Source organism: Narcine bancroftii, chromosome 4, assembly GCF_036971445.1.
Source record: "Narcine bancroftii isolate sNarBan1 chromosome 4, sNarBan1.hap1, whole genome shotgun sequence".
NCBI lineage: Eukaryota > Metazoa > Chordata > Chondrichthyes > Torpediniformes > Narcinidae > Narcine > Narcine bancroftii.
In genome coordinates, this window is record NC_091472.1 from 238,422,778 (window position 1) to 238,447,051 (window position 24,274).

The following is a 24,274-nucleotide window of genomic DNA, read 5'->3' on the forward strand; positions in this document are numbered from 1 at the left end:
CAAACCGTGCATCTTGGCACCTCACAGTTCAGCGGGCAGCAACCTCCTTTGAAGAAAACCGCAGAGCCCACCTCACTGACAAAAGACAAAGGAGGAAAAACCCATCACTCAACCCCAACCAACCAATTTTCCCCTGCAACCGCTGCAACTGTGTCTGTCTGACCCGCATTGGACTTGTCAGCCACAAATGAGCCTGCAGCTGATGTGGACATTTACCCCTCCATAAATCTTCGACTGCGAAGCCAAGCCAAAGAAGAAAGAAAAAGATGTGCACCTTAGTCCAGAGAAATGCTGTTTCATGTGGTTGAACATGTACAGTTAGGTGATAATAAACTTGAACTTGACACCTCATCTGACTGGCAGCGGAATTTGAAGTGGGAGGGGAAAGATCCAGTTTTGGTGGTTCATGTGAATAAAACTAGGAAAAAGGTTCTGCTGAGGGATTTTGAGCAACTGGACACCAAATTATAAAGCAGAATCAAAAGGGTGGTTATCTCTGGATTACTACCTGAGCTATGTACAAATTGGTGCAAGATCAGTGAGATTAGTGAGTTGGATGTGAGGCTCAAAGACTGGTGTGGGAGAAGTGGGTTTGAATTTGTGGGAATTGGGGGAAAGAGGGAGTTGTTCCAAAGGGACGAGCTCCACCTGACCCGTGCTAAGACCAGGGTTCTGGTGAATTGCATAATTAGAGTTGTGAATATGACTTTAAACTAAACTGGGTTGGGGGTTGGTTCAGCAGATTGGAAAAGTATGGATAAAGCTAGGAAGGGGAGCACAGGATAGGTTATTGAAGTCTCCAGAATGAAAAGTAAGACAGAATATTTAGAAAAGGACAAAAATTTAAACTTTGGCAACACAGAAACAACCTTGAAAAGAATGAGGGTGAGCACAGACTGAAGGTGTAATTAAACACACACAGTCCATGAAACAAGGTAGATGAGCTTAAAACACACTTAGAAATTGGCAGGTATGCCATTGTAAGCATAACAGAGACTTGGCTGAAGGAGAATCACAGCTGGGATCTAAAGATCCAAGGAAGCGCATTCTATCGAAAAGACACACAGGTGGGCAGAAGGTGGCTCTGTTGGTTAAAAAAGAAAGAAATCAAATCCTGAGTTAAAGGAAATAGGATCAGAAGATGTAGAATCCTTGTGGGTAAAGTTGAGAAACTGCAAGGTTAAAAAGACCCTGATGGGAATTACATACAGGCTTCCAAATATCATCCAGGATGTAGGGAGCACATTGCATTAAGAATTAGAGAAGGCATGTAAGAAAGGCAATATTATGGTGGTTTTTAGTATGCAGGTAGACTGGGAAAATCAGGCTGCTGCTGGATCTCAAGGGAAGGAAATTGTGGAATGCTTATGAGATTGCTTTTTAGAGAAGCTTGTGATCGAGACCACAAGGAAAAGGCAAATCTGGATTTAATGCTGTGCAATGAACTGAATTTGATTCGGGAGCGTGAGGTAAAGGAACCACTAGAAGGCAATGATCACAATATGACAGAATTCACACTGCAGTTTGAGTGGGAGAACTAAATTCAAATGTGTCAGTGTTAAGCTGAGTAAAGGTCACTATGGTGGCCCAAGTGAAGCTCTGGACAAAGTTGATTGAAAGGGGATTCTAGGAGGGAAGACAATAGAGCAGCAATGTTTCTGGGAATAATTCGCAAGTTGCAGGATTGTTTCGTCCCAAAGAAGAAGAAGAATCATTCTAAAGGGAGGATGAGGTAACCTTGGCTGACAAGGGAAGACAAAGACAGCATAAATCCAAGAGAGGGAATACCATATTGCAAAAATTAATAGAAGGCAAGGGGATTGGGTGGCCATTAAAAACCAACAGAAGGTAGCATAAAATCCACAAGGGGAAGAAAAATTCAATGTGGTAAGCTAGCTGATGATATAAAAAAGGGTGATCAAAATTTTTTTCAGATATATAAAGAGTAAAAGAGAGGGAAGACTGGATTTTGGACCACTGGAAAATGCTAGAGAAGTGGAAGGGGAACAAAAAAATAGCAGATGAACTGAATAAGTATTTTGTATCAGTCTTCACTGTGGAAAATCGAGAGTGTTGAGGGCAGAATTGAGTGGAGTCACTAATACTAAGGAGAAGATGGTTGGGTAGATAAAGTCACCTGGATTTGATGGATAGCACCCAGGGTTTTAAAAGAGGTAGCTGAAGATGGTTGTGAACACATTAGTAATGATCTTTCTGGAATTGCTAGAGTCGGGAATGGTTCAGGAGGACTAGAAATTTGGAAATATCACTCCACTCTTTGAGAAGGTAGAGAGGCATAAGACAGGAAATTGTAGGTCAGTTAATTTCAGTGATTGGTAAAATTCTAGAACCCATCATTAAGGATGATGTTTCAGAGTACTTGAAAACACAAGATAAAATAGGCCAAAGTCAGTATGGTTCCCTTCCGAGAAGACCTTGCCTGGCAAATCTGTTGAGGAAGTAACAATTAGGACGGACAAAGGAGAGTCAGTGGATGTTATTTACTTAAATTTTAAGAAAAGGTACGAGCATGGATAGAAGATTGGTTGACTGACAGAAGGCAAAGAGTGGGAAGAAAGGGGGCCTTTTCTGGCTGTCCAGAGACTCATGGTGTTCTGCAGAGGTACCTTTCACGTTGTTTGTGAATAATTAAGATGACAGAATTAATGGCTTTGTGGTCAATTTTGTGGATGATACAGAGATAGGTGGAGGGGTGGATGGTGTTGAGAAAGCAGGAAGTCTCCAGTGAGACTTTGACAAGTTGGGATGACATGCAGATGGAATACAGTGTAGGGGTATCTGGTCATGCATTTTGTTTGAAAGAGTAAAGAAGTAAACAATTTTCTGAATGAAGAGAGAGTTCAGAAAGTGGAAGTTCAAAGGCGCAGGATTCCCTAAAAATTAACTTGCAGGTTGAGCCAGTCATAAGGAAGGCAAATGCAATGTTAGCATTTATTTTGAGAGGACTAGAATGCAAAAGCAAAGATGGTGAGACCACGTTAAGAGTATTGTGATCATTCTTGACCCCCATATTTAATGGATATATAGGACGTGCTGGTAATGAGGAGAGATAAGAGGAGGTTTATCAGATGATCCTGGTAATAAAAGGGTTGATGGTGCTGGGCCTATTTTTATTTTATATTATATATTTTATGTATTAGAGTTTAGTAGGATGATGGGAAGATTTTATTGAAACACATCAGAAGTGGGAGACTACTCCCCCCCCCCCCCCCCCCCCCCCACTGCCTGAGAAGGACAAGACTGGGAGAAGACCCTAGAAGGAAGGTGACCAAGGCAGTGGACCAGCAAGGGCCTCAGCGGCTGAAGTAATCACACAGGCTGTGGGCTACTGGAGGCCAAAGGTAAACCAGGCTGCAGGTTGCTGGAGATCGGAGTCTGCCTGCTGAAGGAATCACACTAAGCTGCAGATATCTGGAGGCTGGTTCATGGGAGTGAGGTGTCAGGACTGGGAATGAAGAGGATGCTGAGGGCAAGGGCTCCAGAAAGGGCCATGTTCGTATCAGAGGTCTCAAACTGGGAGCTTGGGTTTCCCAATGGATCAGATACGAGATTATCTGGCTAGAGGCTGTGGGAGCGCTGGAGTCAAATCTGAAGGGAATCCCTTTTGCTTCTTTTTCTTTTATTGTTGCAGGTGCTGGACTAGGCTAGTGGCATATGTGTGAGTGTCTTTACGGCAGGAAAACTTTAATGAATTTTGTGTGTTATTACATGACAAGAAAGGAATTTTAGATCTTAAGTATTGAAAGAGCTCAACAGAGAATGTGGAGAGGTGTTTCCAGTCATGGGAGAATCGAGGACCAGAGGGCAGCCTCAGAACAGAGATGAGGAGACAGAACCCGCTGAATATGGAATTTATTCCCACAAATGGCAGTGGAGGACAGGTCGTAGGGTATATTTAAAATGAAGATTTTTTTTAAATTTTTTTTTATTTTTCACACTATAAACCATACTGACCAAAATACATACAGACATTTTTCTCTTGAATATATAGTGTCATTTTCTCCCCTTTTCCCCCCTCCCTTCCCTCCCTCCCTCTCCCCCCTTCCCATTTATTCAAAGTTCAATCTATAAGATACATTAAACCCGTTAAACAATGTCATCACTTAATAAAAATAAACAAGAATTTTTTGTTTTTTACTTTTATATATTGAGTCAATTCATTTCGTTGTCTTCTTCTTCTGTCATTTTAGGTGGTGGAGGTCCATGGTAGGATTTCTCTGTTGTATTTCATGTATGGTTCCCATATTTGTTCGAATATTGTGATGATATTTCTTAAATTATATGTTATTTTTTCTAATGGAATGCATTTATTTATTTCTATGTACCATTGTTGTATTCTCAAGTTGTCTTCTAATTTCCAGGTTGACATAATACATTTTTTTGCTACAGCTAGGGCTATCATAATAAATCTTTCTTGTTCTCCATCCAAATCGAGTCCAAATTCTTTATTTCTTATATTACTTAGAAGAAAGATCTCTGGGATTTTTGGTATATTGCTTTTTGTGATTTTATTTAATATCTGGTTTAGATCTTCCCAAAATTTTTTCACTTTCTCCCATGTCCAAATTGCATGTATTGTTGTTCCCGTTTCCTTTTTACAGCGAAAACATCTGTCTGATACTGCTGGGTCCCATTTATTTAACTTTTGGGTTGTGATGTATAGCCTGTGTAACCAATTATATTGTATCATGCGTAACCTCGTGTTTATTGTATTTCTCATAGTTCCAGAGCATAGCTTTTCCCATGTTTCATTCTTTATCTTTATGTTTAGATCTTGTTCCCATTTTTGTTTAGGTTTACAGTTTGTTTCCTCGTTCTCCTTTTCTTGCAGTTTGATGTACATGTTTGTTATAAATTTTTAAATTATCATTGTGTCTGTAATCACATATTCAAAATTGCTTCCATCTGGTAACCTCAGACTGTCTCCCAATTTGTCCTTCAAGTAGGTTTTCAGTTGGTGGTATGCAAACCTTGTATCGTGAGTTATATTATATTTGTCCTTCATTTGTTCAAAAGATAATAATTTATTTCCCGAAAAACAATTTTCTATTCTTTTGATCCCTTTTCTCTCCCATTCTCTGAAGGAAAGGTTATTTATTGTGAAAGGGATTAGTTGATTTTGTGTCAATATTAATTTTGGTAGTTGATAATTTATTTTATTCCTTTCTACGTGAATCTTCTTCCAAATGTTGAGCAGATGGTGCAATACTGGTGAATTCCTACGTTGCACCAATTTTTCATCCCACTTATATAGTATATGTTCAGGTATCTTTTCCCCTATTTTATCTAGCTCTAATCTAGTCCAATTTGGTTTTTCCCTTGTTTGATAAAAATCTGATAGGTATCTTAATTGTGCTACTCTATAATAATTCTTAAAGTTTGGTAGTTGTAAGCCTCCTTGTTTGTACCATGCTGTTAATTTATCTAGTGCTATCCTCAGTTTCCCCCCTTTCGATAAGAATTTCCTTATTATTTTCTTGAAGAATTTGTCTGTTAGGTGAATTGGTAATGATTGAAATAGGTATTGTATCCTTGGGAAGATGTTCATTTTAATACAGTTTATCCTTCCTATCAGTGTTAGTGGTAAGTCTTTCCAGTGCTCTAAGTCGTCTTGTAATTTTTTCATTAATGGCTGATAATTTAGTTTATATAGATGGCCGAGATTATTATTTAGTTGTTTACCTTGGTATCGAATTGCTTGTGTTTGCCATCTAAATGGTGATTCTTTCTTAAACTTTGTGAAATCCGCATTATTCATTGGCATTGCTTCACTTTTATTTGCATTGATCTTGTACCCCGATATTTCTCCATATTCCTTCAATTTCTTATGTAATTCTTTTGTTGATATTTCTGGTTCTTTTAAGTATATTATAACGTCATCTGCAAATAGACTGATTTTATATTCCTTTTTTATTTTTATCCCTCGTATTTTATTTTCTCTTCTTATCAGTTCTGCTAGTGGTTCTACAGCTAACGTGAACAGTGAGGGAGATAGTGGACATCCCTGCCTTGTTGATCTGCTTAATTTAAATTGGTTTGATATATATCCATCTACTGTCACTTTCGCCAATGGTCCCTTATATAATGCTTTAATCCAATTAATATATTTCTCTGGTAGGTTGAATTTTTGTAGTACTTTGAATAAATAATTCCATTCTACTCTGTCAAAGGCTTTCTCTGCGTCTAAAGCAACCGCTACTATTGGAGTTTTGTTTCCTTGCACTGCATGGATTAAGTTAATGAATTTACAGATATTGTCTGTTGTTCGTCTTTTTTCAATAAATCCAGTTTGGTCTAGTTTTACTATTTTGGTACACAGTCGGCCAATCTGTTTGCTAATAGTTTAGCTATTATCTTATAATCTGTGTTAAATAGAGATATTGGTCTATACGATGCTGGTGTTAGTGGATCTTTCCCTGTCTTTGGTATTTCTGTAATTATTGCTGTTTTGCATGAATCTGGTATGTTTTGTGTTTTTTTTCAATCTGGTTCATTACTTCCAGGAGAGGAGGAATTAATAAGTCTTTAAATGTTTTATAGAATTCTATTGGGAGTCCATCCTCTCCCGGTGTTTTATTGTTCAGTAGTTTGGGTGTGAGGGCGATCTGGCTGCGACATCTGTCACCCCATTGATTGCTAGAGATGATTCGGCTGATCTGGCTGGCTAGGCGGGTGTCACCCTTCCCTCACAGCTCCATGTGCGTCCCTCCTGAAGCTCAGCGCTCGGTTGCAGAGGATGGCCCCCTAGAAGAGGACCGCTCCGCTGGTCTAGAGTATATGACGTAGCTACTCCCCTGTTAGTCTAAATCTCAAAGACCATTTAAAGTGAAGATTGATGAGTTCTTGATTAGTAAAGGTGTCAAAGGTTATGGGGAGAAGGCAAGAGAATGGGGTTGAGAAGAAGTCACATCAGCCAAGGAGCAACTTGTATATCTTGAAATATTATCTAGTGTCATAGAAATAGCCCCAGTTCACAGGCATCAGAACCTCTCCCTCCTGTATTCTGCCTCTAACCATTTGGTGATTACATATTTTCCTATTTCTCCTTTTAATTGTGCATTGCACTGACTTTATCCAGAGATTACTCCTTTCAATTGAATTCAGAATAGCTTTGTGGCACAAACTTGGACTTCCATGCTTGCAAAGGTAACGATCACCTGTCTGACCACATAATTTTCTTGCAAAAAACATAATACTTAAATTTTTCTTTGAATTTGCAGAGATCATGGCCTTCTACAACTTCAAAATAATTTCACTGGTCGAGACTGAAATATTAACAGGGTTTATTGGGCTATGGGCTTGTTGCTTGATGTCTTTTCTGATAACCGACAAATTTTGCCTTTGACCAAGTCTTGTGTTTGTCATAGGTGGTATGTACAGCTACCGACACCACAGGCTCATCAATATCATGATCAGAATGGCTCCTATTTACCACCTCCTCCGTTGCCACCATCTCCAACATTTGTCTCCATTGAAGAGGAGGATGTCGGTATGATGGATGAAAATGGGATCCTTCCATCTCGCTTACACCCACGGGTCACTGATAAGATTCGAGAGCTGGTTGCTCAGGGAATTGACCAGGTCTACATGGTCCGGAAGCAGCTCAGGTATAGTTTTAATGAAACAAAATTATATGGATGGTGGAAATTATAAATATTTGGTGTAATTGGCAAACTAGTATCAAATTGGAGAGAAACAAAGGCAGAGCTAACATTTCAGGTCAAGATTTTTGTTTGGAACTAATTAAGGACTGATAAAAGGTCACTGAATTGAAATGTGAACTGTGCTTCATCGTCCACAAATTCTACCAGAGTATGTTTTTCATTTTCAGCGTTTTATTTCACATACAACTTTATCAGAAGTTCCATTCTAAAATGTACTTGCAGAGCAACTCAACAATATAAAATTGTCTGTCAGGGCTGTGTTTTAGCTGGTATATAATGCATGTAAAAAAAATAAATAACATTTGGTCAAATTCTGCATCTTCATTCAGCAGCCTCAAAATGAAAGGGTACCAGTTTAGTTTCATGGGGAAGGTAAACACTATCAGTGGTGTAGAAACTTATCTCATGTATAGTTTTGCTTTTCTTCAGCATTTAAAAATCTCATTTCCAGTGACCAAGTTTCCTATTTGATATATATTTACAAGAATGGAGATAAGCAAGAGAGACTGCAGATGGTAGAAAACTGGAGCAGCACATAAAATGGTGGACAAGCTCAGCAGGTCAAGCAGCATCCATGGAAGGCATAGATATCGTTACAGGCCATAACCCTTCTTTGGGAATAGCAAGAAAAGGGTTGTAGCCCAAATGAAAGAGTGGAGAGGGCAAGTACTATCACTTCCATCTGCCACAACAGCCTGGATCTCTCAGTGGCCAGCCACTTGAATTCCACTTCCCATTTCATACTAACATCTCTTGACATGACCTACTGTACTGCCAAATTGAGACTACACACAAATTGGAAGAACAGCACCTTATAATCCATCTTGGCATTCTCTGACCTGACTGCATCAGAGTTCAAAAGTTCAGATTTATTGTCAGAATACATGCATGACATCACTTACAATCCTGAGATTCTTTCTTCCTATGGGCCGGGCAGAATTTCTACTTATCTGTAGTACAAAAAAATTGTACTCAAAAAAAGTTATGTATACATAAAAGAGAAATATATAAAAAAGAAAGAAATGTAAACAAACTGCAAAACAGAGAAAAACATTTAGTCATAAATAATGTGCAAAGTAAGACTCCTTAGGAGTCCACCTGTTCGTGAAGCTGGAGGTTCGAATATAATGGCACCTATACCGCTTTTCTCATAGAAACAGCAAGAACAGAGCATGCCCTGGGTGGTATGGATCCTTGATGATTGCTGCTGCACTCTGACGGCAGCATTCAATTTGGATTTTCTCAGTGATGGGGAAGAGTTTTGCCAGTGATGTACATTATTTTTTGTCCACTAATTTTTGCAGGGCTTTCTGCTCAGAGGTATTGGTGCCCCCATACCAGGCCGTGATGCAGCCAGTCAGCACACTTTCCACTGCATATCTGTAGAAGTTTGAAAGGGTTTCTGTTGTCATTACTAAGACTGTACAAACTCCTGAGGAAGTAGAGGTGCTAATGTGCTTTCTTCACGATGACAATTCATGTGTTGGGTTAAGGAAAGATCTTCCAAGATAGTGACAACTAGGAATTTAAATTTGCTCACCCTTTCCACTTCTAATTCCCCAATGGTCACTAGATCGTACACCTCAAGTCTTCCCTTCCTAAAATCCACAATCAGCTCCTTAGTTTTGGTGACAGTGAGTGCAAGGTTGTTTTTGGTACATCCTTCGCCCAAGTTTTAAATCACCCTCCAACAAGGAAAGGTTGGAATTAATTGATCAGATTAACCAAATTGATATACAATTTGCTCAAGACAAAAGAAGAGTAGATTTGACCTTATCCTATCAAACAGCAATTGTTGAGGATTTTTATATTCATGGTGAAAAATCTGATATGGTACTGGCTGGGCAATTGAAAGGAATTTCATCTAAAAAACAAATTTAACAAGATTCAGATGAGAGATGGTAAAATGACTACAGATCATTCTTAATAAATGAAACATAGAGAATTTTACTCTAATCTTTATAGCTCTGAATGTAATAATAATATAATAATTTGTCACTTCAGTGACGAATTTCTTAGATTTTCTTAATTTATCTACCCTTTCCTAGGATTAGCATACAAGTCTGGAGGCACCTCTTTCTCAGGAGGAAATATTTTTAGCTACTTCCTTATTTTCAGTCTGGTAAATCTTCAAATGGCTTGTACCTCAGTTAAGTTCTGTGTTCGATGACTCATTCAAGGATGAGAAGCTTCCTTCATCTTTCAATGAAGCTTGAATATCTCTTATTCTGAACAAATGGAAGGACCCAACAGAATGTGCATCTTATAGACCTATTTCTCTACTTAATGTAGATATGAAGATTTTATCTAAAGTTCTTGCTCATAGATTAGAATTTTTTTTATCATTAATTATTGATTTGGACCAAACTGGTTTTATTAAATATCCTTATTTAACAAACATCGATTACGGAATATCTTATATTTACCCTCAACACCAGTGACAGAATGTGTTCTCTCATTAGATGCTGAGAAACCATTTGATAGGGTGGAATGGGAATATTTGATTGCTCTCTTAGGAAAATTTAACTTTGGTCCAGATTTTATTAAATGGATTAAGATATTATATTCATATTTATATTTATTTATATTTATTTATATTCAACTTGCTCCAATTTACAACAATCAAAACTTTTTAGGCTTTATAGGGGAACTCGACAAGGCTGCCCTCTTAGTCCTTTGCTTTTTAACTTGGTATTAGAACCTTTAGCTGTTGCTCTTCATGAGAGCAGAGATTTTATAGGAATAACTAGAAATGGAGTTGAACATAAAGTATCCCTATTTGTGGACAATCTTTTGCTCTTTATCTCAAACCCTGAGATTTCTATTACAAATATACTAAACTTGTTTACCCAAATTAGCTAATTTTAAGGTTATCAATTAAATTTGCATGAGTGTTTACTATTACCACTGAAGGGATCTTTTTCAAGATATTCTAATTTCCCGTTTAAAATAGTAAAAAACCAATTTAGATATTTAGGAATTACATTTTTTTAGAAGTTATAAAAATCTATTAAAATAAAACTTTTTGATATTATTTAATCAGATTAAAGAATTATTATCAGAATGGTCTCCCTTAGCCATTACAATGATTGGACGCATTAATTTAATTAGAATAAAATTTTATATATTTTTCAATTTTTACCAATCTTCATTCCTAAATCTTTTTTACATTCAGTGGATTTGTTTATTTCTTTGAACATATGACATGGAAAACAACCTAGCATAAATGAAGCTCATCTTCAAAAAACTAAATGGAATGGGGGATTATCACTTCCAAATCTTAGATTTTACTACTGGACGGTTAATATAGGGAATCTACCTTTCTTGGTACATTTTTATACATGGGTAAACTGCCCTTCTTTGGTAGAAAAGGAATTGAATTTTTCTAAAAACTTATTTATGTTGGCAATTTTAGATTTCTTCTTATCCCTTTTTCTAAATTGACACAATAATCCCATAATAGAAATAGGTTGAGAATATGGACACAATTTAATTTTGGCTATAATAGTTTTATTCTTGCCAGTCCTATTATAGATAGACATCTTTTCCAACCATCTTTGTTAGATTCAGGTTTTAAGGAATGGTATAGATTAGGTATCAAAAGCTACAAAGATCTTTTTATTCAAAATAATTTTGCTTCTTTTGAACAAATAAAAGCCAAATTTAAACTTTCAAATAGACATTTTTTGTTAGATTTTTTGTTACAAGGTAGGCATTTTGTTCAGTCTAAGTTTCTAATTTTCTTCAAATTTCTAAAAAAAAATTGGATTTACTTTTTGATTTGTGGATCTCCCACATGGATTAATATCAATTATTTATAATAACTTATTAGATTTGAAATCAGCCTCAATGACTAGGATTAAGAATGATTGGGAAGGTAATTTGAGTATATCATTTTCAGATCAAGACTGATTTTTCACTCTTAAATTGATTAATGACTCTTCATTTTGTGCTTGACATTGTTTGTTACAATTTAAGGTGGTACATAAGATACATATGTCCAAAGTCAAATTATGTGGATGTTGATTCATATGTTCTGGGAATGCACCAATTTAGAAACATTTTGAAAAGGTATATTTCAAACTTTATCAATAATTGTAAAGATCAAATTAGAACTATGCCTTTTCATTGCTTTGTTTGTTTTTTCTTGAGAAGAGGATATATTACTGACTTCAACCCAAGAGAGAATTTTAGCTTTTACCTCGTTGCTAGCCAGATGAGCAATTTTAATGAAATGGAAAGATAAGTCTCCACCCACTCATTCTCAGTGGTTACATGATGTCACGTCCTATTTAAGATTGGAGAAAATTAGATATATTAAAGACATTAAGTTTCAATTTGGCAAGATCTAGGGCCCATTCATAGATTATTATCATAATTGGAAGATTTAAAAAGTTTGGAAGCTCCGGAGACTCTCTGTCTGGTGTCTGAAGATCGCTATTCGATTCTTTTTTTTATACCCTTACAAACTAACTTTGATTAGAGGGATGGGTCCTCCTCACCCTGTTAGTCAGGCTTCTTGCTATTCCTGATGGAAGGTTAGAGCTCAACGTTGACTTTCTATTTTATAAGATTGGAACTGATTATGTATCTTGAAGTGAATAGTATCAATATGATTTACTCTTAAAAGTCACATTTGTCATTTAAATCCTTTTGGATTTTTAAAGTAAATTTATTTTACATTCTGGTTGCATGCTGAAATAAAAGGGAAGCAAATAATGAGTTTTGTAATGAGGAATGCCAATTTAAAGCTTGCTAAGTGAAATATTCATGATCAGCCAATCCACCAACTCTGAATAGATTAGAAGGAAAATTGGGAAGCAGGCAACCAGGTTACATCCAACTATTTGTTCATCTATTTTTCTTGTTATTCCCACTTTAAATCATAACTCATTCATTTCTGGTTGCATTTTGAATAAATATAAGAGTTCTGCTTTATCTGGGTTATGTCAGTTTTGTTAAGCTGACTGAATGTGACAAAGGTTGGCATATTATTTTATTATTTAAAATTTGGATCAGATGAATTCAGTTGTCAAGTGTAATGCACTGGACTATAATTGATGGTCTGTTTTCCTTTGTACAGAAAGTTTGTGGAAAGGGAACTGTTTAAACCAGATGATGTTCCTGAGAGACACAATCTTTCCTTCTTTCCGACCGTCAATGACATCAAAAATCACATCCATGAAGCACAGTTAGCACTCCAGAGGGGCGAGCTGGAGTACACGTCTGGATCAATGACTGCAGCGGTAAGATCTGTTTGTTTTGTTTTGTCAGTGGATTTTAACTTCTCATTGATTTCCCAGTGATGACAATAGCTTTTTAATTCTACCATATTAAAAATAAAACACCTAAATGATGCCAAATAACATTATTAGCCATCCAGCTCTTCCTGAATCATTCCGACTTTGAATATTTCTAGTTTTGTACCAGTCCTTGTCTTTATGATCAGCAATAAATGTACATATGTTTTCCTAATTACAGAAATACACAGCATTTACCTTCCATCATCTTTCTCAACTTGAGTCTTCAATCATTATATGTTGGATGACTTCAGTAGGTCACATGGAATACTGGCCTCCATTGATGCTGCATCTTTTCTTGCAGACGAGGATCCTTTTCAGTCAAATGCTTTCATGCTTCCAGCCAACAGAAGGAATTAGATCTAAATAAGAAACATTTTAAGGGCATGGGCTCTGCACAAGTTGAACCATCTTCACATCACATTGCATGAACTGACCAAACCCCAGATTAGTATCCAGTGTGTCTGAGTCCCTAACAAACTGCATCGTGACAAACAATAGATGGAAATAGCACTATCCTTTTATTAATGCCTCTGCCTCCACATAAAGTTCTGTTAATAGTTACAACCTTTGTTGTGAATTGCATTTATTTTCCAGCTAAACTAAAACTACTCTTGTTCGAAAGGTGGAATCTGACTTTAAGATAGCACTAAGCATATTTTTTTCTCTTGAACCCAAGGTGATATATTTGGCACAAACACTGATCTACAAACACTATTAACCTGAAACACATGAGTGAAAATGCCCACTGCAGATGAGAATTACGCATATTTTTCACCATTGATGAAGTTGGTTGAGGGAAATTTGAGGTCCTTTGGTTGACCTTAGTGATGATAAGCAAAATAAGAATACGTTGGGGAGTTCTTGCTTTTGACTAGTAATGCCTGCATATGAGCAATTGAGTGAGAGCACTGTTAGTTGTGTTGTCCTGTAGAGTCAAAAGCCATAGCACTGACCTATCATAGTTCAGGCATGAAGAATGTCTATACAAAATATGAAGAAGCAATGATTCATTCAAAATATTCCACAGAATTTAGCATGCTGACAAAGGAGTGAAATTTAATGAATAGGTGGCTGCGGTAAGGGGCAATTTTGTGATCTTTTAGGTGTTCGCTCTCACCATCTTTATTTTTTTTTATTTGGTATCTAGTAAAATATATGTCTGTTTTGGAAAGCCTTCCTTGAAACAATTTGTAGTTAGTGTCAGGTGAGGACCATGATTTTAGTTTTACCTGATGGAGATAGTTTCTTCTTTTGCTATGGTGAAGAGGTTTAGAATAAAAATACCATTCCCATAAGATCCCTTAGTCTTGTTCTAAGCCTTAAGGTGGACTGCTAGCTCAGTATATCCGATAAGCAGAGTACAAGTTAGAGTCTAGAAAGGTTACAGACACGGGAAAGAATCAAATATTTGACCTAGTGAATATGTCTATCAAAGCTTTGTCCACCCACTTTTTTGTGACACATCCAATATTCAAGTTTGCCTTTCTATTCTAGGAATCTTGCCTCTCAGGTTCTCAAAAATGTTTTTAACATGTAGTTGGCAGCCAGACTTGGTAACCATCTGTCAGGTGCAACAATAACAATTCCCCGTGCTATTAATGTAATCAAAAAAGCTCTCACATAGTTCACCAGGATTTTCAAATGAATTTTTATTCTGAGCCATGGCCAAATTGAAATGTAAAGTTTGTTGATGATTATAAATTTTAGCAAATGACTTGAGTTTGTTAGAGAAATTAAGAGAGAACAATTTTAAAGTTTGAGCCAAATTATGAATCAGGTTATTCAGCGCACAGATGATGGGTAAATATAATAATAGTGAGAATTAGGAGAAGGGCAACTGAGTTTTGGATGAGCTAAAATTTATAGTGGATAAATAAATGAGAAGGAAATGGGCCATGAGAATGTTCATCTTCATTGGTATTTTTCCCAAGTTCTCCTTAAAAACACTGTATTTAGTTCAATCTTCATGACTTTGGTGGAGAAACGTATCACCTCTGATCTTGGCCCTTTTAACTGTATCTACTAACCTATGAATAGCTGTATGAAAGAAACCAAAGGTTTTGTTTTTACTTATTTCTTAATTAGTTATGAATCTTATTTACATCTGCAATAAAGTCATGAGTTATTCTAGCTTTTAAACAGATGCCATGTCTGCCTTTCCTGGTGGTTTAAATAGATTGTAAATTTGCTATTATTATTTGAAAAGCACCAGTTATTCTTTCTTTGGTATAGTTGACATTCTTTAAGCAAAGAACAACTTTTATATTTGCGAGATTTTATAGTATAAGGTTGTTGTATTTGGACTGCATAATCATATCCTAATTAATTGGAATGTTATTGCATGTTTGTAGCTATAGACAAAGTGCCAAATTTTTTAAATCCTGCATATAAAGAAGTAGATAAAGTTTAATAATGTGAGTACCCAAATTTTACTGCCTGATGTTAACTGGAACTTTGAGGCAATATGCTGCAGGTAAGCTGATTACCCCAAGGAAAAACAAAGATTTTAAGCTAATTAATGTATAGCAAGGTCCCAGATAAAGCAGTGAAATGGTGATCAGTTAATGTTTAATTGGAAATGGTAAAGGTAATAAATTGTGGTGAGGGTATTGGGGAGAATGAATCTGCTCTTATCGTTGGATTGTGCTATCTTTTAAATATTCAGCTATCCAGTGCCCTCTGAGTTGCATGTGAAATGGTGCCTGGGTCAGTGACTTCTGTATTTCTCAACTCAGTCTGTGTTTAATGATGGAGATTATTTTTCCAGCTGCAGTGGACAGCTTCCAATGGGAGTCTTCACACAGAGACAGTGACAGTCACACTTGCATCTGCACCTGGAGATGGTAAGTGCTGGTACAAGTTTTAATGATAATTTTGATCTAAAATCTGTAATGTGCAGCAGGAAATAACTATAATAAATTTGTCCTTGATTTCAATATCAGTGTACATCAAAATTGGCCATTGGTAGCAATTGTGACTCTAATGGTAATAACCATGTCTCTGAATGAGAATGATAACAATAATGAGTTTATTAATCAATGTATAATCTCACCAAAATTCATACAACAGTATACATAAAATGCAAAAGAAAGATGATAAATATTCAGTTACCATAGTGCAAGAAATAAGTGATGCAGTTAGTCCTTTTGTCATGTCAGAACAGTCCTTGCTTAGTTATAATGAATAATCATTTGTTCAAATGATACATTAAATGGTCTCTTTTTGCCTTGTGGGATGGATGTAAAAGATGTCTTCATTCAATGCAAAGAAGAATATGGTTCTAATGCAAGAAAATAGGTTTAGTGTAAGTCAGTGAGATAAACTCTGATTCTCTGACTCCAAAAACAGAGGGGTCTCAGCTAATATATATTCCCTTTGAAATGAAAATGACTGCTTGCATTACAGCATTGACTACATTTCAAAGATGCTTGGAATATCCAAAGATATGATGAGTGATTTTTGCAATGAACAAATAATAATAACCTTTAGAAAAGCATTTTGCCCAAAACCTATTCATCTCATCTCCTCTTCCTGATTCAAGGAGAACACTTTTGGCTTCTGTAGAAATGTTGCCACCTGGGTTTAGTGGTAAAGAACTTCTACTGAATCCAAAGACGTCAGTGCTTGTTGGCTGCACTTTCTTCTAGGATGGTCCGATGTGCATCAATACTAGGTTGTAGGCTCCTGGCTTGTTACTGTGGCCATTGCAGGATCTTTCTAGGTGTTAATGACCATATTCAAGTAATAACTTTGAGAGTCGATCCCATGACTCAACATGATTGAAAAGGAAGGGGATGGAGAACTAGAGGAAAGGAGATTGAGTAATAGGGAAAGAGAGAGATGTGGGGGAGGGATTTAACAGAAATTGGATATTAAGTTGATATTAACTGCTCCCCACCCCCTTCCCTCTTCCTATCAGAGAGCTACCCTCTCCGTCTTTTGCTTCTCAGCTTTTTTTCTCTTCTACCCTCCCACTGTATCCACCTCTGACCTCATAACTATTAGCCTGTGCTTCTCCCTCCTCTCCTATTATTTATCCCCTCCTCCCACCTTTTTATTCGGGCACCTGCCTGGTTTTTTGCTCATATCTTGATGAAGGGCTCAGGACTGAAACATTGGTTACCCTTTACTTCCTATAGATATTGCATAACCTGCTGAGTTTCTCCAGCATGTTTGTGTATTGCATTCAACCCCAGCATTGGCTTGACAGCTGGGAAATAAAGGTAGTCCTCACTAATGGGGGTGTGGTTTGCGTTTGGCAACATGAATGGCAAAGATGTTATTGCCAGCTTCAGAATTTGGGCCTTCTGCAGTGAAAAACTGTTAAAGTTTTAAATGAAGCATTGGCACCTTGATGGATGATGGACCTCAGTAGTTTCTGTCAAAGATTAAATGGAGAAAAGTAAGGTATCTTTTCAAAAAATTTTTTGAAGGATTAAGCAAATTCTTTTTAAGGTATTCACAGCTTGAAATCTGCTGCAGCAAGACTTCATTATAAGAAATAGGTAGAAATAAAATATGTCAATAGAATGCCATTTTTAAAGCTGAATGAGATTTTCGTATGTTGTAGTGTGCTCATCTTCCAGTTCATTATTTTTCAATTGTAAATGCTGTTAGTTACTCAAGTGACCATTGCAATGACCCATTTGACTACAGTCCATTCCATAGCATTGTATTTTTTATAATTTCTCACAACATTTTGAAGTTTCATTGGTATTTGTATACCAGATTGCCTTATCTTACTCTACTTCTGGAGGATACATTATCCAGTTAATTTCAATGAAAAATGCAGATGAAATTTTAACATTAAAATATTAACATCTTTACATGGATGTTGTTTTCTACAGAGAGTACCACAGCTGATTCAGTCATAACAAAGGTGGAGTCCTCCCAGCTGGCAGATACGCTGTCTCCAGAGGCAACACAGATTCCTTCAACAATCTCCTCATTACAGCCAAAGCTTTTTGCACAATTACAGGTCAGATTGATATGTTCTGCTAAAGGAAACCTAAACCTCTCACTGTTCATTCAGATGTTAATTTAATTTCTTGCAATTTGTTTTTTTTTACCAAAATGGGAAAGTCTGGCTTTTGAGCTTAGTTTTGAATCGTGTTATGAACATTGTAATGCTGCAGAAACTTCTGTCTATTACCTCCAGATCATTTAATGCTTTCTCATTGGAACTCCCAGCATCAATCTGCCACAAACATGACCTTGATCAGAACTCTGGAGCTACGTCATGATCAAGGCTTGCATGGTCCTTTGACCCATTCACCATATTTGTTGGTTGATGTTTGATTTAAATTGATCAAGCTGTCGTTTTATTTAGTTATGATTCTTGTGTCCAAATCCTTTCCCTAGATCACACATGTCAAACAAAATTTGGCCCGTGATATAATTATATTTAGCCCGCAAGATTATATCAAATATGTATTAAAGTTGGCCCGCTGGCCGCTGCGCCAGTATAGCGCATGAACAGCTAATACTACAAATCCCAGAATGCTTTGCAAATGCATTGGCGTCAGCCCGTCAGCTCGCTAATCGCCCCCACCTCCTCTCTTTACTTTCATTAGCATCTGCGACCTGTCGCCCAACTCACATGTAATAAACCCCTTACGAAAAATGGCCAAACGAGAGACAGAAAACAGGACCTTTCAAGACAGGTGGGAGGCAAACTCTGACCCCAGAGTTTGATGAACTTGCATCTAAGAAGAGATGCCAAGTATCTGGTTTAGACCCAAGTGCATCAGAGTAAATCACAGTGTAGCAAGCTAAGCTTGGATTAATATTTTCTTTGGTTAACTTTGGACTGTTCATAGTTGAAAGATTGGATTTTCATTGAAGCAAGTTGTTATTTTTTTGACTTGTTGGTTTGTGAAAAAAAATACATTTAAAAGGAGCTTAAAGGCTATAGAGAAATATTATTTATTGAATATTTTATTTCTCATTTGTTAATGCTTCTTCTGGAAAGAGTTTAACCAAAACTATTATTAAACATTTATTTTAATAAGAAAAAGTTTAACATTACATATGTTGAAAGAAGAGAAAACATGCAGATGTTGTTGAAAATTTTCAATAAATATTTAGTTTAGCCCACGATTTAGTCCAAGTTTTTTAAATTTTGGCCCTCTGTGAATTTGAGTTTGACACCCCTGCCCTAGATGTCTTGAGTTCTTGCCAATGTGGCAACTTCTGTATCCTTATCCCTATCATTGGGAAAAAAAAAGTTCCTTTTCCCATCCATCTTCCAATCTTTGGAATTCCTCCCTCTGCCTGTCCTTTTAAAAGATATTAGTTAAAATCTTTCTGTTTGACAAAGCATTTAGTTGTCTTTCTTAGTGCCCTTATTTTGTTTAGTTGTATTCTCAAAAAATGCATTGCAATGTTTTGCCTAGAAGTTTTAACTGGCTTTGTGTGTGGCTATCATATTCATGCTAAAATATACACAGAAAGGAATTTACATCACAGACAATAATTGTGACATTTCAGTTTCAGTTTGAATTAAGTGTAGTTTTATGTGTGTGGTACTCAATGAATTTTTAAATTGGAGCTTGTTGCTTCACTGATGGAATAATTTGATTAAATGCATATCCTACTGGGTGACTTCTGTTCCTTAGCAATCTCTGTGATGAAGAAGGTTGAACAATTTGCAGCGCATTATCTGTTGTCATTTACTATTGCTATTTTTTCATTAAGGGTTTACAATTACAGCCAGCTTTTGCTGCTTCTGACGCAGGCACAGCAGTTGTTACATTGAATTCTCAACAAGTGGGCATCAACAACTCTTCCACAGTGCTGGATTCAAACAGCCCCCCTGCACAGCAGCAGGTTTTTAGCCAAGCTCACTTCTTGCAGCTTAGCAGTTCACTGTCAGAGTGTGACTCTGCAACTTCAGCCTTGGTGGGCGTGGCAGGATCTGAACAGAATATGGTTAACATGGGGCAGCTGGTAACAGTAGGAACCTCGATTGGAGGAGACACAAGCCTTGATGGAGGAGTTCACCAGATCTTGCTTGGACCTGGGCAGACCATCCCTGTACAAATCATGGAAGCCTCATCACCACCTACCACAGGCAGTAAGTTTAATTGTCTTTATTAATGGAATTTGGTGTTTTAAGGATTTCATGTAATAAATTGATAATTTGGTATGGTCCTCTCTATTTTATGTTTTTAATTTTTTTTTCTTTGAAGTTGTCCTTGGCTCAAATCAGCTGCTCTTGAGAAGGATAAGCTATCTTGCCAAACTAGCATTAAATTAAATGCTGAATTTTTAAAAAAATCTAACTTTTATCCAGTCTTTATCAAACCAAATGGAACTTGCTTTTTTAAAAAATTGTTTTATAAATACAGCACGGTAATAGGTGCTTCGGGCTGATGAGCCCACATCATGTTTTTGGAAGTTGAGAGGAAAGCGGAGCACCCGAAGAAAACCATGGGGTCATAGGGAGAATGTACAAACTCCTTACAGACCTTGCCAGGACACTGGCACTGTAATGGTGTTGTTCCAGCCACTATGCAAACCGTGCCACCTATATGTCACTGGGAATGTTTGCTTTTCCGTATAGGAACTTTTTTAGTCCAAATCTAAAATTTTATGTGTTAGCTTTCTGCTAAAATAATAATTTATTTAACTTTTTCCTGAATGATATTGAATCCTCTTCATTTTGCAACCTGTAACACATCTTCTGTAAAGCTTTTCAATTGTCAGCCCAGTCAGATATTTTCTATGAAGCCTTAATCCTTTGCAATTTGAGATATGTAAAACTATACATAAAAGATCTATCTCAGTGTTGCAACATTGAGTATAGGGCTCTTCCTTAATTAACAGACCCTAAATATACATCCTAGTTCTAATATCTTTACATTTTAATAAGCTTTCCATTTTTGTGCTCTATTGAATCCATAATTTGCAAGAGATTAGTGCAACGGGGGTTATCGAAATAGCAAATGTAGGAATGGCATAGGGAGAAGACGTGAAAAAACACCCCCTCCTGGCAGAACTTTTAACAGCCTGTAGAAAAGCGTTGAAATAACTTTAAAAATTGTAGATTACATAGTTGAAGCATCTAACTAGTAGCAATAAGGAAAATTAAAACTCAAACTACTAAAAAACGGCTACTAAATCAGCTACAACATCGGAAGAATCTCAGCCTACCTTGACAATGCAGCTACGGATTCGATTTCTACTCAACCAAGGCCTCAACGACAATCCATCGGAAAGGTGTCCACCACACTGGCGCTGACTTTGCATGCAATCGCGCAAGATGGCGCTGGTGTGCAGCGTCGATCGACTCCTGACCAAGGAGAACAATTGCACATGCACGAACTTTCGCACATGCACACAATGCCCAACAAGGCCCAGGCTGTGGGGGGACCCGATCTCCACCGGCTCAGTGAACCTGGGCTGGTGGGGGAGGGAGGGTCCTGCACCCACAGTCAGGCAAAGGCATCTGTTTTATTGACGGAGGAAGAAGAAGACACCAGTTGAGTGGAGGAAGAAGATTTACATCTGACTGAGGAGGAAACTGTTACATTTCAGGGTAGGCCCATGGTGAGCCAGACTTCCAAGTCTAAGTCTGGGTCCCACCCATCAGATTTACCTTCAAATGCTGATTTAGCTCTGCAAATAAGTCAAGGCTTTTCTATCATTAAGATCAATTGGCTGAGATGAAAGGGGAAATAGCAACAATTAAAATGAATGTGGCAAAATGTTTGAATGTTGTGGATAAAGTCCAGGACAAGTTTAAAAAGATTGGAGAAGAATTTATTAACGAGAAAGATGATGTTGACTTATGTGAGGAGAAGGTGGGACAGTTGGAGGATTCATTTACTGGATGGGAAATACATAAAACTGATTGGTCAAAGAAGATTGATGCTTTGGAAAATCAGAGTCGGAGAAATAAAGTTAAGATGGTTGGTCTTCCTTAAGATTTTGAAGTTCCAAACCCAGTTCAGTTTTTTAAAAAGTGGATTCCTGAGGTCTTGGGAACATTGCATTTTGCGAATGGTCTGGAGTTGGATAGAGTTCATCGGGCAATACGAAGGAAGCTGTTTCCTGATCAAGCATCAAAGTCTATTCTGATATGTTGTTCATGATATTAAGATAAAGAACTGATTTTGAGACTTGCGGTGCAGAATGCGAGAAATAATCAGGGGCCTTTGCTTGATAACAATTCAGGGTCTATTTTTATGCTGATCTGAGCCAAATTGTGATTAAACATTGTAAAAAATTTAATTCGGCTAAAGCTGTTTTGTGGAGGAAGGGTTATAAATTTGCTTTCCGTTACCCTGCTGTGTTCAAAGTTTTTTGAGGATTATTAGTCTCGAAAGCTGAAGCTTTGGATTTGCTAATTCTTTACCTGATAATAAGCAGGGGTCAAAATTCAGATAAATTTCCTCAGCAGCTCATTGTTATTCTGAAGGGGAAGAATGGTAAATGAGAGATGGAATCTCAGCAGTTGATTGATATGGGTATTGATGATCAGGTGAAGAAGTGTTTCATACTTGAGATGATTTTCTGTATTATTTTTGATTGTTCTGTTCGGGGGGTGGGGTAGTCCAACTGCTGATCTTTCCGAAGTCGTCGACCACTTTGTGGCATTTGTCACTCCCGCGTAATTGAGGGAGGTAGCACCATTGGGTATTTTTTTTGTATTGGGTTTTTAATAGGGCTTTTTTTTTCTTTCTGTCTTTTGGAGGAGATGCTTAATTTTTTTGTGTATTGATGTTGTGGGGAGGTACTTCTCCATTTATGGTGGGATGATTAAAGAACTACTAAATGCCTAATTTAAATTTTGTTACTTTTAATGTTAATGGGATGAATAACCCAATTAAGAGAAAGAGTGTTTTGGCTTATATTAAAAAATTGAAGGTTGATGTGGCTTTTTTTGCAGGAAACTCATCTGACAGATAAAGAGCATCAAAAATTAAAAAGGGATTGGGTTGAGCAGGTTATATCATCTTCTTTTAATTTAAAAGCAAGAGAGGTTGCTATTTTGATTAATAAGAAATTACCTTTTAAATTAGAGTCAGTTTTTGAAACAGCTGTATTAACCATCTTGTTGATCTTTTATCTTTAAATGGAGATAATTTCAAGGTAATTTTATTCCTCCACACAACTCCACATTCTGCTATTTAATGCCTTTACTTGTTGTATACATTAGCTCGCACTTCTCAGGATTAAATTCCATTTGCCACTTGTTACCCAATTGAATAGAACATTGATATCACCTTACAGTCTTAAACTTCGTTCTTCACTATTGATCAAGTGGCCAGATTATGTCCTATCTGTACATTACTTTATCATGTTCCCTTTATTTAGATAACAATTGTTAAATATTATTACAAAAAGAAAGGGAATCTTTTGGGATCCTGATAACAACTTTTTAATCACAAAATCTGCAATCAACTATTACCTATCACTTTTCTTTCACTGAACTTACTTTTTGAATTGAATTTGTTACTCCCTTGATTCTTGCGTGATAGCTACTCCCACAAGCTTTATACCAGTCAAGTTTTTGGCCTTTGTTAAAAGGCTTGCTAAAATCCATTGTAGACCATGTTAAAGTTCTCTCATCATTCTTTCATTGACTCTCCTTGTTACCTCCTCAAAAAATAAAATATACTTCATTAATGCAACCATAATTTAACAAATTTAAGATGACAATTCGTAATTGATCTTTGCTTTAATCTATACAATGTGACAGGATGATTAACCTGAATGAGCAGGTTGTCTTTTGACGAACTCGGCTTGCATCTGAAGGTTTGGCACATTGAGAGATGATTTGATTAAAACATAGAAGATCCAGAGGTGTTTTGACAGAGAATGGAGAAGATGTATCTAGAATGAAGGATCACTGTAGGTGTAAAGAAATTTTTAAAAAATTTAGGACAGAAAATTGGCTGGGGGTTAGACTGTAAATCCCTTCTCTCTCCAAAAAGTTAAAAAAAGAGTTAATAGAGGTTGAAATACTTAAAAAAAAAGAAAAAGTTGGAAGATCTAATAAACAGTACAAGATGTCACCAAAGAAAGATAAAGCAGCTATAATTTCACAAGAAATTGAACAAGAAAAGAGACAGATAAAGAAGAGAGGCCTACCTTGAAGAAGGATCCTGGAGCTAGCTGAAAGGTAGGAGTCTGTGGGGAAAAGTCTGGAGCTGGGGAGACCTTGGACATTGCTGTACAAGGTCTCCCCCGACAATGGCTGCCTGCTACCGGAGAAGAAGTGACTGCGCATGTACAGAGCAGAAAAAAATGAGGCAATTTTTTAAAAAGCCCAAGAAGCCT

General features: G+C 36.9%; 1 protein-coding gene across 4 annotated transcripts in view; it reads left to right on the forward strand.

The window, feature by feature from the left end:
• Nucleotides 1-24,274, forward strand: part of carf (calcium responsive transcription factor) — a 143,871-nt gene that overhangs the window by 107,134 nt on the left and 12,463 nt on the right. For all 4 annotated transcript variants that reach the window (XM_069934427.1, XM_069934428.1, XM_069934430.1 and 1 more), the window contains 5 exons: nucleotides 7,389-7,628; nucleotides 12,769-12,931; nucleotides 15,756-15,831; nucleotides 17,836-17,966; nucleotides 19,685-20,063. In XM_069934427.1, the coding sequence (XP_069790528.1) occupies nucleotides 7,389-7,628; nucleotides 12,769-12,931; nucleotides 15,756-15,831; nucleotides 17,836-17,966; nucleotides 19,685-20,063 (989 nt within the window). The remainder of the gene's footprint in view (nucleotides 1-7,388; nucleotides 7,629-12,768; nucleotides 12,932-15,755; nucleotides 15,832-17,835; nucleotides 17,967-19,684; nucleotides 20,064-24,274) is intronic.